Source organism: Stenella coeruleoalba (genome assembly GCF_951394435.1).
Source record: "Stenella coeruleoalba genome assembly, chromosome: 2".
NCBI lineage: Eukaryota > Metazoa > Chordata > Mammalia > Artiodactyla > Delphinidae > Stenella > Stenella coeruleoalba.
Genome location: NC_137147.1, coordinates 115,815,809 through 115,828,944, shown reverse-complemented (window position 1 = coordinate 115,828,944; position 13,136 = coordinate 115,815,809). Strand labels below are relative to the sequence as shown.

The following is a 13,136-nucleotide window of genomic DNA, read 5'->3' as shown; positions in this document are numbered from 1 at the left end:
GACCCCCACAGCTCAGCTGGCACAAAGAGAAAGGCAACCACAAAGGCGACAGACCTCAACGCTAGAACACTCAGCTTTCTTTTGTAAGGGGAGGGGGATCTAAGGTGTTTCACTTGTCACATGCAATCATCTCCCTGATGGTCTTGGGTGCCAGGAGCCCTGGGGTTATTTTTAAGTGCTGCCTTGGTACTATTATTTTTAGGTAACAAAAGCATTCCCCAATGAAATTCAAACTATCAGAAGACAGATAAATATAAACACATATATTTTTATCTGTTCACTAGATTAAGACAGATAAATATAAATGCATATATTTTTATCTGTTCACTAGATTAAGGATAGGGTTTCCTACCAGGAAACACTGCATCTATTAAAAAAAAAAAGGAGGGATGTTTTAAAAGGCAGCGAGAGAAGTGAGTGATTTTTTTCCCAGCACTCACCAAAACATTATTTTTATTTATATATGTTTCTAATCATTATTTCCAAAAGTAAAACTCGTCCTGTTTACCTGCTCACACCTGTTGGCTAATGTGGGCAGCTCTGGAGCACATTTAGGTAAGTTACTTAGCTCTGTGCCCTGATTTTGCTGAAGATGAAAGCAACAAGCATAGAGCTTCCACAATGTAATCTTTAGAAAGACGTAAGAAAGGGAGTCCCAATGCAGGCCAATCCCACCTGTGCATCTTACAAGTTCCACGGGCTGCCTTTGGATTTAGCCCAAGTGCTGCTGGCTGCACGTGCCACTCTGAGCCCGGCTGCAGCAAGGCAGACCTCCCCATTTGCTCTGGAGCAAAACTGCTCCAGGACTTTTTGATCTATTTATACGCATCTCCACGGATTGGCAAAGGTAAAGGGAAGGCACTAATTTATCTCTTTTTGTTTCCAAAAGATATCCTCCCTTGGACTGGCTGAAAAACCCGTTGCTAGCACATTAAGCCTCGTAACAAACATAGTATCTACCAGCACTGGGGAGGCAACAAACATGCCGCGTAATCCATCATGAGTCTTGCCCTAAATCTTTTGCATGAGAGGTCTGTTTGAAGCTCTTCTATAGCTATTTCAACGGGTCTCATTCTCTTTAAGTCCTTTCCCCCCAGTGCATACCATGGCCAGAAAATAAGCTCCTTGTCTATAATTCAGGAGGCTGGAAATCTGAAATGGACCATGTAGCATGCTGTGCTGGGCACCCCACACACGTATGGCTTTGAGAAGAGGACGGTGTGATGTGCCATGTTGAAACACATGCCAGTTATGCAAAACGAGACAAAGGACATCCCAAGTCCCATCAGGGCAGCGCTTCAGGAAAAGAAATGGCCAAAGGATAAAGCCCATCACGGTTAACAGCAATTTTCCCGGATGTCCCACTGACTGGCGCGAGCAATCTCTAAAGCCGACCTTAACGGACACCTGCCCTCTACAACCTTGAGAGTTGCGGTGACCACAGACCTAGGCTGAGCCTGTGCACCCCTGGAGAGAAGGGGGTGCTGGTGCTGAAGCAGTGGCGGCCAACTTCCAGGGGGTTAAGCTCTACGTGGCTCTGTGGGTGTACTTCAAACAATTCTCTGACCCAAAAAGCCAACGGAGATATGAACTAATCAACACTATTCTTTATTTTACAGGTTGCACCACAATAATTGAATCTTACATAATGAAAACAGGTGCGTCCATGCTGCTTTGAGATTTTTATCTTCATTAAGGGAATTCTTAAACACGAGATTTCAGGTACAGTATTTTCAAGCTTACATAATCAGTTAGAGAGCAGCTTTCCAATTTCAACTTGCTTATATTCAAGGTGGTAATTTCTCATTCTAATCAGCTGAGGATGGGAGAACTGCAGCCAGAAGGGGGAGGGGGGCAAAGCCAACAATTAGAAGGAGGCTGCCCGTTTCACATAAACCTTTTCCAAAGGTGGAGGAGAAGGGAAAGACAATAACCATTTGCAAGAACATTTTACAACAGTCTTTAACTGAAAAACACCATTTGACCCTACACCAACCTTGCAAGTGCAGAAATGGAGGTGAAAGTATTCATTTCTACCTTCCTCGGCTTCCTGTGGTCGTGTGAACAGTGATGTAGGAAGGAATTGGCTATTCTACTCTATATTATTCCATTACATTCACCAGGACTGTTTGTCGAAAGCCTGCTCAACTTCCTATTTCTGCTAACACTACACAGCCCAGAGCTTAGATGGCTAGGAAGTGACAGCCACGCCAGGCTTTAGACCTACCAAGAAGAGGTTTCAAGGGTTACCTGCACAGTCAAGTTCATTATCCAGACACCCATCCCAAAGGGCAACCTGCCAGGCAAATTAGAATCTGCACATAGTACAGAACCCCCACAGGGAGTGTGGATGGATAGACAGATGGACAGACAGATGCACAGACAGAAGAGCCAGTGGCATACTCCAGGTTTTTGAATGGACTCACACTACTGCCTAGAGCTTAGACCTTCTGCCACATCCTAGTGATGCAACAGTCACACCCACTGCCTGCTTGGATGGGTCTGAGTCCACAGTCTGAGGCTCACGACAAAGATTTCAACCAAAGCCAACCCTACGGAAATAAGACCCCCTCGTTATAGTCAGTACCCTCCGATTCTGTTACCAGGTAACTTAAGATGCCATGTGGGATATGACATCCCCAGAAGAAGCAGGTACTTAAAGAGCCATTGCCAGGGAATTTATGGTGGAAATCATGAAGGCAAAGGGGAAGAGTGGGCTCACACCTCTCCCCTGCCCCCCGCCTTCAAACAGTAGGGCTTACAGCAACCTATGTTGCCTTTTGCTTTTAAGTATTTCTGACGAGTGTTGACTGGAAGGGACACATGAGACTCTCGTTTTAAGTCCAGAAAAATTCTAATGTCCAGCTCTCCTTAGACAGTGAAATAACTCTTCCCCGCTTGGAGAGGAATGTCCAGTCATTTAAGAAACAGTTGGGTTGGTTACCATCATTTCCACTAAAGAACAAGCAACTAAACAGTCCGTCAGAAAGGGCTTCCCTTTTCAGAAGGGCTCGACTCAGCCACAAAGAAGAACTGAAATAAAGAGCCAATGGCGGAGATTCTGCCCACATCCAGTGGGCCATTTCCACTCTACATGTTGTCACGAAACACCCAGAAAGAAGGCTCCCCGTGCTCGCTCACTCCACAGCTGTGGCTGCAGAAAGTTCAGTGCTTTAAGAAGCAGACAGGTTCCTTCCTCAGTGAGGTCAACACAGAGCCACCAGGGTTTGGTAATTGGGGTCCTCAGTGTGCATGTTCTCTCTTGTGAAGCCTGTGGCATTTGAACGCGAACCTAAGAACTCACCTAACATACACGCTGCAGCTTGATGGACTGAGAAGGGCCCAGCTCAGGCCCTATCCTTCCCGAGGACTGCACTGACCAGGCTGGGGAAGGAAAGATGCTTCTAAAACCACTGATGGGAGGAGAGTGGCGCGTGCAGAAGGTATCCTCCTAAACAATCTCACAAGCCCTAAGCCGAGATGGACGAATCCGCGGAATGGGAAGCAAGACTGTGTTGAGAGCTCGCTCTGCTTCTGAGAAACCAAACAGGACCAAGATCAGGGAACTGCCCACAACTGCGCGTCTGGGCTCTGCTTAGAACTGCAAGAGGACTAAGGTGAAGGCAGTGGGTGCTGCGCGGGACCTGAGCCCTTCCCTGCAACCAGGGCTGAGCTCTGAGCTCACACATCTTAAACAAGGCTGCCTGGAGGGTAGCATACGTCCACGACGTATGTCTCCCGGGCCCCCTCCTGACACCCCAGGCTGCCTTGAAGTGGCCACTTTTCATCCAGAGAAGCAGATCTCCAATTTAGGAAACAGAGCCCAGGCCACACACAATACCCCAAATCCTCGGGTCCCTGGAAGGGACGTCTGCTGTGCCAAGGTCAACCAGCAGGGTTATGCCATTATTGTTCAAGCAACTATTGAACACTGCACTCTATGAGCAGCACTCTTTCACATGTCCTTGTATTTAAATCTCTCAACCATCTATATAAGACAGGCTCTATCAGCAACCTCACTTTTCCAATAAGAATACTGAGGCTCAGGTAAGTCAAGTCATCGGAAGCACGTAAGGAACAGGTCCAGGCTCATACCTAGGTCTTTCTGACTCTACGTCCAACACTCTCTTCCCTGCCTCTCAGCTGCCTACAAACCTAGAAGACCTACCCAGTCTTCTCCACCCTGTGGCCACAGACCAGAGCAAAGATCCTGAGGGCCTCCCAAAGAGAAGCCTCAGCACACCTGTCCTCCCAGCCGTCTGTGTGCTGTCCCTTCTCTACCCACCTCAAAGTACCCACTGACTGTAAATGGTCAGCAGAATTATTACTAGAGTGGGCTCCTCTCCCGCGTGACTGGTAATTTTTATAACACCTCTAAGATGAAATGGATTGCTGTATTTATAACAAGGGAACAAACAGAATTAGCAACTTATTTATTAGTACTTCTTGCTTTTAAAAACTTTTCACCTCCCAGACAAAATGCACAGCAAACTAGGAAATGATTTGAATGTACAATTCACTAAACCAAGACCAAAGCTTGATGGAAATAATTTTATTTCTCATTGGTTGGGGCGACATAGTTCTTATGTAAATATGTATAACCATGTTATTGTTATTAATAATAATAGCTAGTATTTATCGAGTACTCACCACATGTGACTATCAAAGTGCTTTAGATATACCGACTCAGTTAACCCTCACAGAAACACTATGAGTTTTAAAATTAAATACCAAGGCACAGAGAGGTTAAGTAATCAGCCCAAGCTCACAGAGCCGGCAAGAGGAGGACACAGGAATGAATCCTGGGTCTTCTGATGCTCATCTAATAAGTCACAGCTGCCATGGGTGCTTGCTGTTCTCCACCTGGGAATTTTAACCATTAACTTAGAGCTCCAATCATTAAGCAATACTGCATCTCATATAAACACCTAAGCACTTAGATCATATCAAATACAAGTGTCTTAGAACCACATCAATTCACTTATCCTATGAACCGAAGTCACTGATTTCACTTCTCTTCCTGTGTATCATCTATTTTGCAGACAGAGAAACAGAAAGCAAAACTAATTAAAAGAACAAGGGTGCTATTGTCCTGGCCTACAAATTACCAACGGCATTTCTGAGAGGGAATAAAATACAGGTGACGATTCTTCACCTGTAGACTGGGTTCTAAATCCACATGGGGGACTTTCCTGGTGGTCCAGTGGTCAAGACTGCATGCTCCCACTGCAGGGGGCTCGGGTTCGATCCCTGGTCAGGGAACTAATATCCCACATGCCGCCAAGGTGCAGCCAAAAAAATTTTTTTTTAAGTTTAAAAAATTAAATAAAATAAATCCACATGGGAACCATATAATCAGAATTACCACTGAATGTCCCTTAACCGCCCCCCCCCCCACAAAAGGACAACATACTATATTTGGTGAATGTAACTCTTTACAAGAACATGTATGTAAACAGATAATGCACACAAATGCACAGAATATAATAGGGAACCTGTATGACAAAATACAGGTGAGTAAAGTGATAAGTATTTTGACTCTACTTCACAGGAACATGGTTATTCAGTGGTGTGTGCAGTTAAATCTGTGCAAGTTAAACGTGTTTGTTGGGCTTCCCTGGTGGCGCAGTGGTTGGGAGTCCGCCTGCCGATGAAAGGGACACGGGTTCGTGCCCTGGTCTGGGAAGATCCCACATGCCACGCGGAGCGGCTGGGCCCGTGAGCCATGGCCGCTGAGCCTGCGCGTCCGGAGCCTGTGCTCCGCAATGGGAGAGGCCACAGCAGTGAGAGGCCCGCGTACCGCAAAAAAAAAAAACAAAAAAAACAAAAAAAAACGTGTCTGTTAAGTTGGAAGTAAGGTACTGGAGAAATGCTGCTGGTCCAGGGCCTAATTCTCCACCGCAGCAAGGGCTCAGCACCTCGTACACACTCACCTGCCCAGTCACCTGGTGGGCCCTGACCCCCAGAATCCAAGGACATGGGCAGTTCAGCATGAGTCCCTGTGGCTCCCACAACCTCTGTAGGAGGCCTGGCACAGACGCTGAAACTAATGGCAACTTCTGCTCTCTCTCTGCAACCAGCCAATAACATTCACAGAAATTTTTCTCTTTCCCAGGCCTACTTCTATAGGAAAGGCAGCTGTATCCTCATCGGTTTTGCGACATTACACTTACTCATGCCTGGCCAGTCTACTAAGTGAACCTGGTCCCTGGACAAGGCAGCACCCCCAAGCTTGCTTTAATAAGATGCGCAAGAGAAAGTCACAGAGACCCTCTTGCTCAGGTGGCCTTGGTAACTAGAAGAAACTTCTGCAGCCTCATAGAGAACACCACCATTCAGGCAGCCCGCAAGAAGATGAGTTTAAATGCTGAGCGGTTGATTAGCAAGGCAGGGCCGCTGTGGAGAGGCCTCTGGGCCACCCTTTTTGTAAGGTATCTAAATTTGAAATGGGGAGAGTTACCCAGTTCAGGAAAGAGCCCTTGCTCACTTCACAACTAATTCCATTTCTTCGACTGCTAAACACACAAGAGGAAACCTCCACAGAAACTGAGGTATGTACACAAAGCTGGTTGAAAGGAATTTTCAGGAACAATTTTTTTCCCTAAATGATTATTAGCTAAACATTTTCAACTAAGCTGTAAGAAAAAAAAAAATCAGGGTAATTTTATTTCTTCCTACCTGGGGCTATATAGTAATTATGCAAATGGCAGGGAATTTGTCACTTTGAGTAACCATAAGTGTGTAAAATAATTTGATTAAAGAAAATACAGTTGCCTTAGTCATCATACTAATTTGACAAGGACTTTAAAAATGTCTCTCAGCTGTCTGCTTCTGGGTTAGATATGCAAAAGAAAAACAAAAAAACATCTTCAAAATGATGCTTCTTTAGGAAAAAAACAGAAAAGGAACAAATCCAGCTGTTTCACCTCAGCCATTAATTGCAAGCCCACTGAATGTTCTCAAGCCTAGAAACAGAGTGACTATAAAGCAGTGAGATGGAACCTTGTTGACAGTCAGTCATTCGTCTCCTTACATTGTCACCAAAACCTCAGACTTCATTTTTACATAACTCTAAATAGAGTGAAGGAAGTCAAAGACAAATACCATATAATATCGATTATACTTGGACTCTTAAAAAAAAAAAAGATACAAATGAACTTATACAAAACAGAGTCTCAAAGACATGGAAAACAAGTTACCAAAGGGAAATGGGGTGGGGTGGGGATAAATTAGGAAGTTGGGATTAACATATATATATACACACTGCTGTATAAAAAATAGATAAACAACAAGGACTACTGTACAGCACAGTCAACTATACTCAATATTTTGTAATACCTATAAGGGAAAAAATCTGAAAAAATATATATGTATATATAACATATATATGTATAACTGAATCACTATGCTGTACACCTGAAACTATACTTCAGTTAAAAATAAATTATTTTAGGGCTTCCCTGGTGGCGCAGTGGTTGAGAGTCTGCCTGCCGATGCAGCGGACACGGGTTCGAGCCCTGGTCCGGGAAGATCCCATATGCCGCACAGCAACTGGGCCCGTGAGCCACAACTACCGAGCCTGCGCGTCTGGAGCCTGTGCTCCACAGCAAGAGAGGCCACAATAGTGAGAGGCCCGCGCACTGCGATGAAGAGTGGCCCCCGCTTGCCACAACTAGAGAAAGCCCTCGCACAGAAACGAAGACCCAACACAGCCAAAAATAAATAAATTAAAAAAATTAAATAAACTATTTTAATAACTATAAAAGCTAGACTATACTTCAATAAACTATACTTCAATAAAAAATAAACTATTTATTTTAATAAATAGTAAATCAACTATACTTCAATAAAAAAATACTTTATTTTAATAACAATCTGCAAAAAAAAAAAAGATAGGGACATGCCCATTCCTGGTTCATAAGAACCTCCTGTGTGCCCCACCCAGAGACTAAACTGACCTTTTTAAGTTTTCATCCTGAGGAAATTCAAATGTGTTTGCAATTGAGCCTCTTCCACAACAGCGCAGAGGTGCCCGAGGGCTTAATTTCCTGCACACATCCTTATCACCTCCAGTCCTCACTCATTTGAGAACACACACAAACCTCTATAGGAAGGGCTACCCTCAGTGAATGGCCTGGAATATCTCAGTGGGTCTCCCCCAAACACCAAGTGCACACAAAACAACTTTCTCTCTGTGCAGTTCCCATATGCCCTGTGCCTTCTCCAAACAGCCCAAGACTTAAGCAGGTGTTACATCCTTGCAAGTAGGTCAGGGCAGACTGGAGCCACCAGAAGCAACGATCCGAGTAGAGGAAAATTAAATTGCATTCTCTCTTCTGCACACAGTGACGATCAAACTGAATGGGTCCCTCTTATTATTTTTTTTTAATATTTATTTATTTAGTTTGGCTGCACTGGGTCTTCATTGCAGCACACGGGATCTTCGTTGTGGCATGTTTTAGTTGCAGCATGTGGGCTCTTAGTTGCGGCATGTGAACTCTTAGTTGCAGCAGGCATGTGGGATCTAGTTCCCTGACGAGGTTTCGAACCTGGGCCCCCTGCACTGGGAGCGTGGAGTCTTACCCACCCACTGGACCACCAGGGAAGTCCTGGTCCCTCTTCTTAGGCAGAAAAAAAAATATTTCCTAGCCAGTCAGGCAGTTTAAGTGACTACAAGAGACCATCCCTGTGACTGTTGTCTGTGACTATTGTCTTATCTGAAGCATGATTTCCAGTTAAAACACTGGCAAGGGTAAGAGATTTCAGAATCCACAGCTGGCCCAGGTTGCACCCAGGTCACCTTATCTATATTATCATCATCATCATCGAGTTTAGGCATCAGGATCAAAGTCCTTCTGTATTTCCCCAGGAGACCCCAGCACCCAGGCCAAAAGTTGCCGGACCCCTGCCTAGCTTAACAATTGGTGGCTATCTCCTATATAGATCTACGTTGAGTTTGGGCGGGTTCTTGAGGGAAAACACACACACACACACACACACACACACACACACACACAGACAGAGTCCAGCTTTTCAAAGTTGCTTCTCAAATCACAGGCAACTTCTAATTCAGGTCTGCAGTTGGGCAGCTTATACCAGTGTCAGCGAAGACACTAGGTAATCTGTCTTTTCAGAAAGAAAACGGAGCAATGAAATGAAGCCTCCTAATATTAAAACAATGGCACCTGGAAAGACGAAATAATAAGGTAGCTACTACGGGGACTTGGGACTCAAATAGGAAGTAATGTCATAGGCAGAGAATTTGCAATCTCCCTTCTCTCCCTGAAAGTAAGCAGTGTTGGCAGGGCCCCAAGGTGTGCCCTTCATCAGGTATCTGAAAATGCTTCCTCAGAGGGGCAGGCTGATTGCCAGTGTAAAGATCCCATATAACACACCTTGCACATGGACCTTGTGTGTGTGATGGCCTACAAACACAGGTTCTCAGGTTTCCTAAGAAAGCCACCATGAATGGAGAAAGTTGCCTTTCCTGGGAACATCCTGCAATGTTTCATTCTCAAATTAGCCATAAAGAAGTCTCACATCACTGAGGAAGCAACAAACTTTTAATTCTACCTCCCAAATAAAAGATGAAGAGAAAATTCCCAAGCGGCCCAAAAGAGCAAAACCCATGGCAAGCTGCTTCAGTCAACCCTGACAAGCAAACTGTTTTCATGAGGTTCAGACGGCAGTGGAGAGCCAAGAGCAGCGGAGTAAGGCAGAGACCTGAGCACCTGATGCCTCCACTCTAAGTAATAACAATGCATTCAATTTCCTAAGCCCGTCCTCTCCTAGGCCTCCATCTGCTTTCTGCCAGTCACCTGTTGACTCCAGTTACCCTACCCCTCAAACCAGGCTCTCCATTAGCCCAGGCGGGAAATGCCGGGAGATCCCCACCAGGTGGACTCAATTCCTCCTCTGCCTGCCACTCAGCCATTCTGGGATCAGAGTCCACTTCCTATCTCCTGGGGCCAGCCCTGCCTGTAACATCCACCAGCCCTCTACTTCTTAACTTTCTAAAGGGGCTTCGGCCACTCATCTGATCGAAGCCCAGATTCCTTTCCTTCCAAAATCCTTAAATCATTGCAAGCTAAAACCGAGCCCATGCCTTATCATTCATGGTGTGAAAAGTTCTGATGGCGTTTGTTTGGTTTTTTTGAGATGTAAAACCTTTTATTTGTAAATGGTGATCTTCCAAATCTGTGTCCACAAATTCCAAAACCCATAACACTCTGTATACTTCAAGAAATTCAATTTTTGCCAACATTAGATACTATAATACAGAACATGAATAACCCACTCTATTGAACAAAATTGGTTTGAGGCAAAAACTTAAAAACTGGAGGCAGCTGTTGATGAACACAGCCCCGGTTAGGTACCACATACTTTGCATATGCTACAGTACAAACCTACATGTATTTTTATTACTGTGCATTTGCATCTTAGTAATACATGTCTCTATTTTAATATTTTAATGGTCAAATTCCCTCCAAGGACACTCTGATACACTGACCCACCCCCCAAGACACGGTCATCCCCTAATTCCAAAACTCCGAAGCCCACAGGTACTGTCTGCAACTAAGTACTCCAACTACAAGTGCATTTTATAAAACAAAAATCTAAACAGAAATGAAAATGTGCTTTTGGCTACAGGATTCACCGGCAGCATGCATGTCATGGATGCAGCCAGTAACAGGGATTTAAATGCCTCTCACCTGACAAGGAGCAAAGAAAATGCATTTGATTTTCAGAAACCCTGTGAGCCTGTCACCCCGGGAACCGAGCTGAATTTGAACATCCCTCTCTTGCAACCACATAACTGACTTTATCCCACACCAAGAGACCAAGCCTGGTTGTACTTCCCCGACAGCAAGTCCTAATTCTTAGGAGGCTGTTTATGAATGGTACAGGGCACCCAGCGACTGGCCCTCATTAACTGCACCCCAAGGCCAGGAAGAAGGGATTAATGGTACCATCGGAAAGAGCATGGTTCTATCTCAGGATGTAGTTCTCCAACAGCCAAAACCTTGTCCAATTCTATCTCCATCAAACTTGCTCACTAACACTCAAAATCTATGACATTTGATTTCAGTTTCAGGTCAGTAGCCAAGTAATGTCTTAACACTATACACTGAAAAATCCTGCTTAGTCAGGACCGTACTTGGGTCTGGAAGTGCATTCTCTTAAACCCAAGTTGGGACCACCTGCGCGGGGCAGGAGACAGCGGGTATAGTAGGTATTTGACTGCTGAGTCATTACAAGCTGTTTCCTCTGGTATGTTATGCACCCCTAACCATTTGAACATTAAAATCCCCCCTCAGAAAGCAAATGAAATCGATGTACCTTGTGCACAATGATGCAATACCCCCTTGGGAACGAGAGACCACGGTGGGGAATTGAGGTCTAAGAGTGGGTAGCAAAAACTACACAAACTCACAGCTGCTCTCCAGGTATTGTAACTTTATCCCAGACGCTGAGAGATGGCTAACGGATACGGAGTGGGAATATTCGCCCTGCAGCCCCGGCTCGGATCAGGGCCACACTTGGGCGCATTTTACTCTAAACTGTTAAATCCCTCCGTAATTGGTGGATGGAGAAAGCTACCGGAGAAAATGATGCATAATGGATTTGTTCTCCCGGAGGATGGAATGCAGAGTCGAGGACGCAAGAGGCTAACGGGCTTTTCTTTCCATGTGCTGGTCACCTGAAAACCGCGATGCTTTCCTCTGCAGGGGCGCTCCTGAACTTACCCTCTGGCTGTGCTTTGGCGGGAGAGGGATAGTTTCACGCCCACCTGCCCGCTGCCTCTCCAACCCGGGTCCCCCCCCAGCCCCCGCCGGCCGCGCGAGCAGCTGCGGGCATCAGCGGTCCCGCCGGCTCCCGGTTCGCTCAGCAGCCCGGGCCGGCAGCTCCCCCGGCGGCCGCCTCTGCACCACTAGCCAACCTCCACGCCGGGCGGAGGTCATGCCCGCCTGCCCCCGGCGCCCGGGCTGCCCCCTCCTCCTGTCAGCTGAACACCCAGGAGCCGCGCTGGGGAAGGGGCCCCGCGGTGGAGTTGGCACGGGGACTCACCAGGTAGGCGCCCACCGTGCCCTGCGCCAGCATCAGGGCGCACTCGGACACGAGGAAGATCTTGATGTTGGAGAAGCAGGACACCTTCTTTTTCTTCTTCTTGTTTCTCTGCGCCTCGTCCCCCTGCAGCTCGCCGCTCCGGCCGCCGCCCGACGAGCCGCCCGGCTTCTTCCCCTGCATCCTTCCCCCGCCGCCGCCGCCGCCGCCGCCGCCGCTTTCCCGCTTGCCCCGGGTGTCGGGGCCGCTGCCGGGCGGAGGTGCGCGCGGCGAGGCTGCGTGCTGTCCCCGCCCCGGGCCCGCGGCGGCCACCCCCGTCCTGCCGGGGCTAGAAAGGTGGAAGGCACGGCTCCTCGCAGCCGCCGCCGCCGCCGCTGCCGCCGCGCTCGCCCCCTTCCTCCTCCTTCTCCTCCTCCTCCGCCCTCCCCTCGCCTCCTCCTCCGGCTAGGGCTGTGCCAATCACAGGGGCTCCTCGCGCCGCCCGCCGCCGCCGCCTCGCCGCCGGCGGCTGCCCGCCGCTGCCCTCGCCCAGTTCCCGTCGCCCGCGGGCCGCGCCTGCCCTCGCCTCCCCTTCTTCTACCGCGAGGCCCGGGCCTCGATCGCCGCTGCGCGCCCCCGCCGCGCCGCTCCTCGCCGCCCGTGTGCCCCGGGGCAGGTGCGAGGGTACCGGCCTGGGGCGCCAAGCTCTGCCCCTTGGCCGAGGCTGGAAGCGTCCCGCTGCCCGAAGGACGCGGCAGAGGGGGAGTCCCTGCGGAGTAAGGGAGGGGGTGCCCCAGAGGGAGGAAGGCCGTACCCAGCCCCTAGATGGCGCTGCGGGGCTCGGGGCGCCGCCTTGGACACTGGGTGGTATTGCAGGAGGAACTCCGGCCGCGGAGATGGGGTGCGGAGGCGACCCTGTGGGGCGGGGACCTAGAGCTCCGGCGTCGGGGCGCTAGACCCGAGGGGAGGAGAGGTTTCTAGGAAGAGAAAGAAGACTTGAGTACCCAGGAAAGGGTTGGCGCGCTCCCTTCCCCTCCGCCCGGGTATTTCTGGGGACGGATGTTGCGCTCTGGGGCTTGGGGAGGTGCCAG

The 13,136-nt window shown here is 48.1% G+C and overlaps 1 protein-coding gene across 2 annotated transcripts in view; it reads right to left on the bottom strand.

Annotated features, from left to right (window-relative positions):
* Positions 1–12,301, bottom strand: part of SLCO3A1 (solute carrier organic anion transporter family member 3A1) — a gene marked incomplete at its 3' end in the record, with an annotated part of 316,397 nt that extends 304,096 nt beyond the window's left edge. For both annotated transcript variants that reach the window (XM_079915152.1, XM_079915151.1), the window contains exon 1: positions 12,070–12,301. In XM_079915152.1, the coding sequence (XP_079771278.1) occupies positions 12,070–12,249 (180 nt within the window). In that variant the 5' untranslated portion in view covers positions 12,250–12,301. The remainder of the gene's footprint in view (positions 1–12,069) is intronic.
* Between the last annotated feature and the right edge of the window lie 835 nt (positions 12,302–13,136).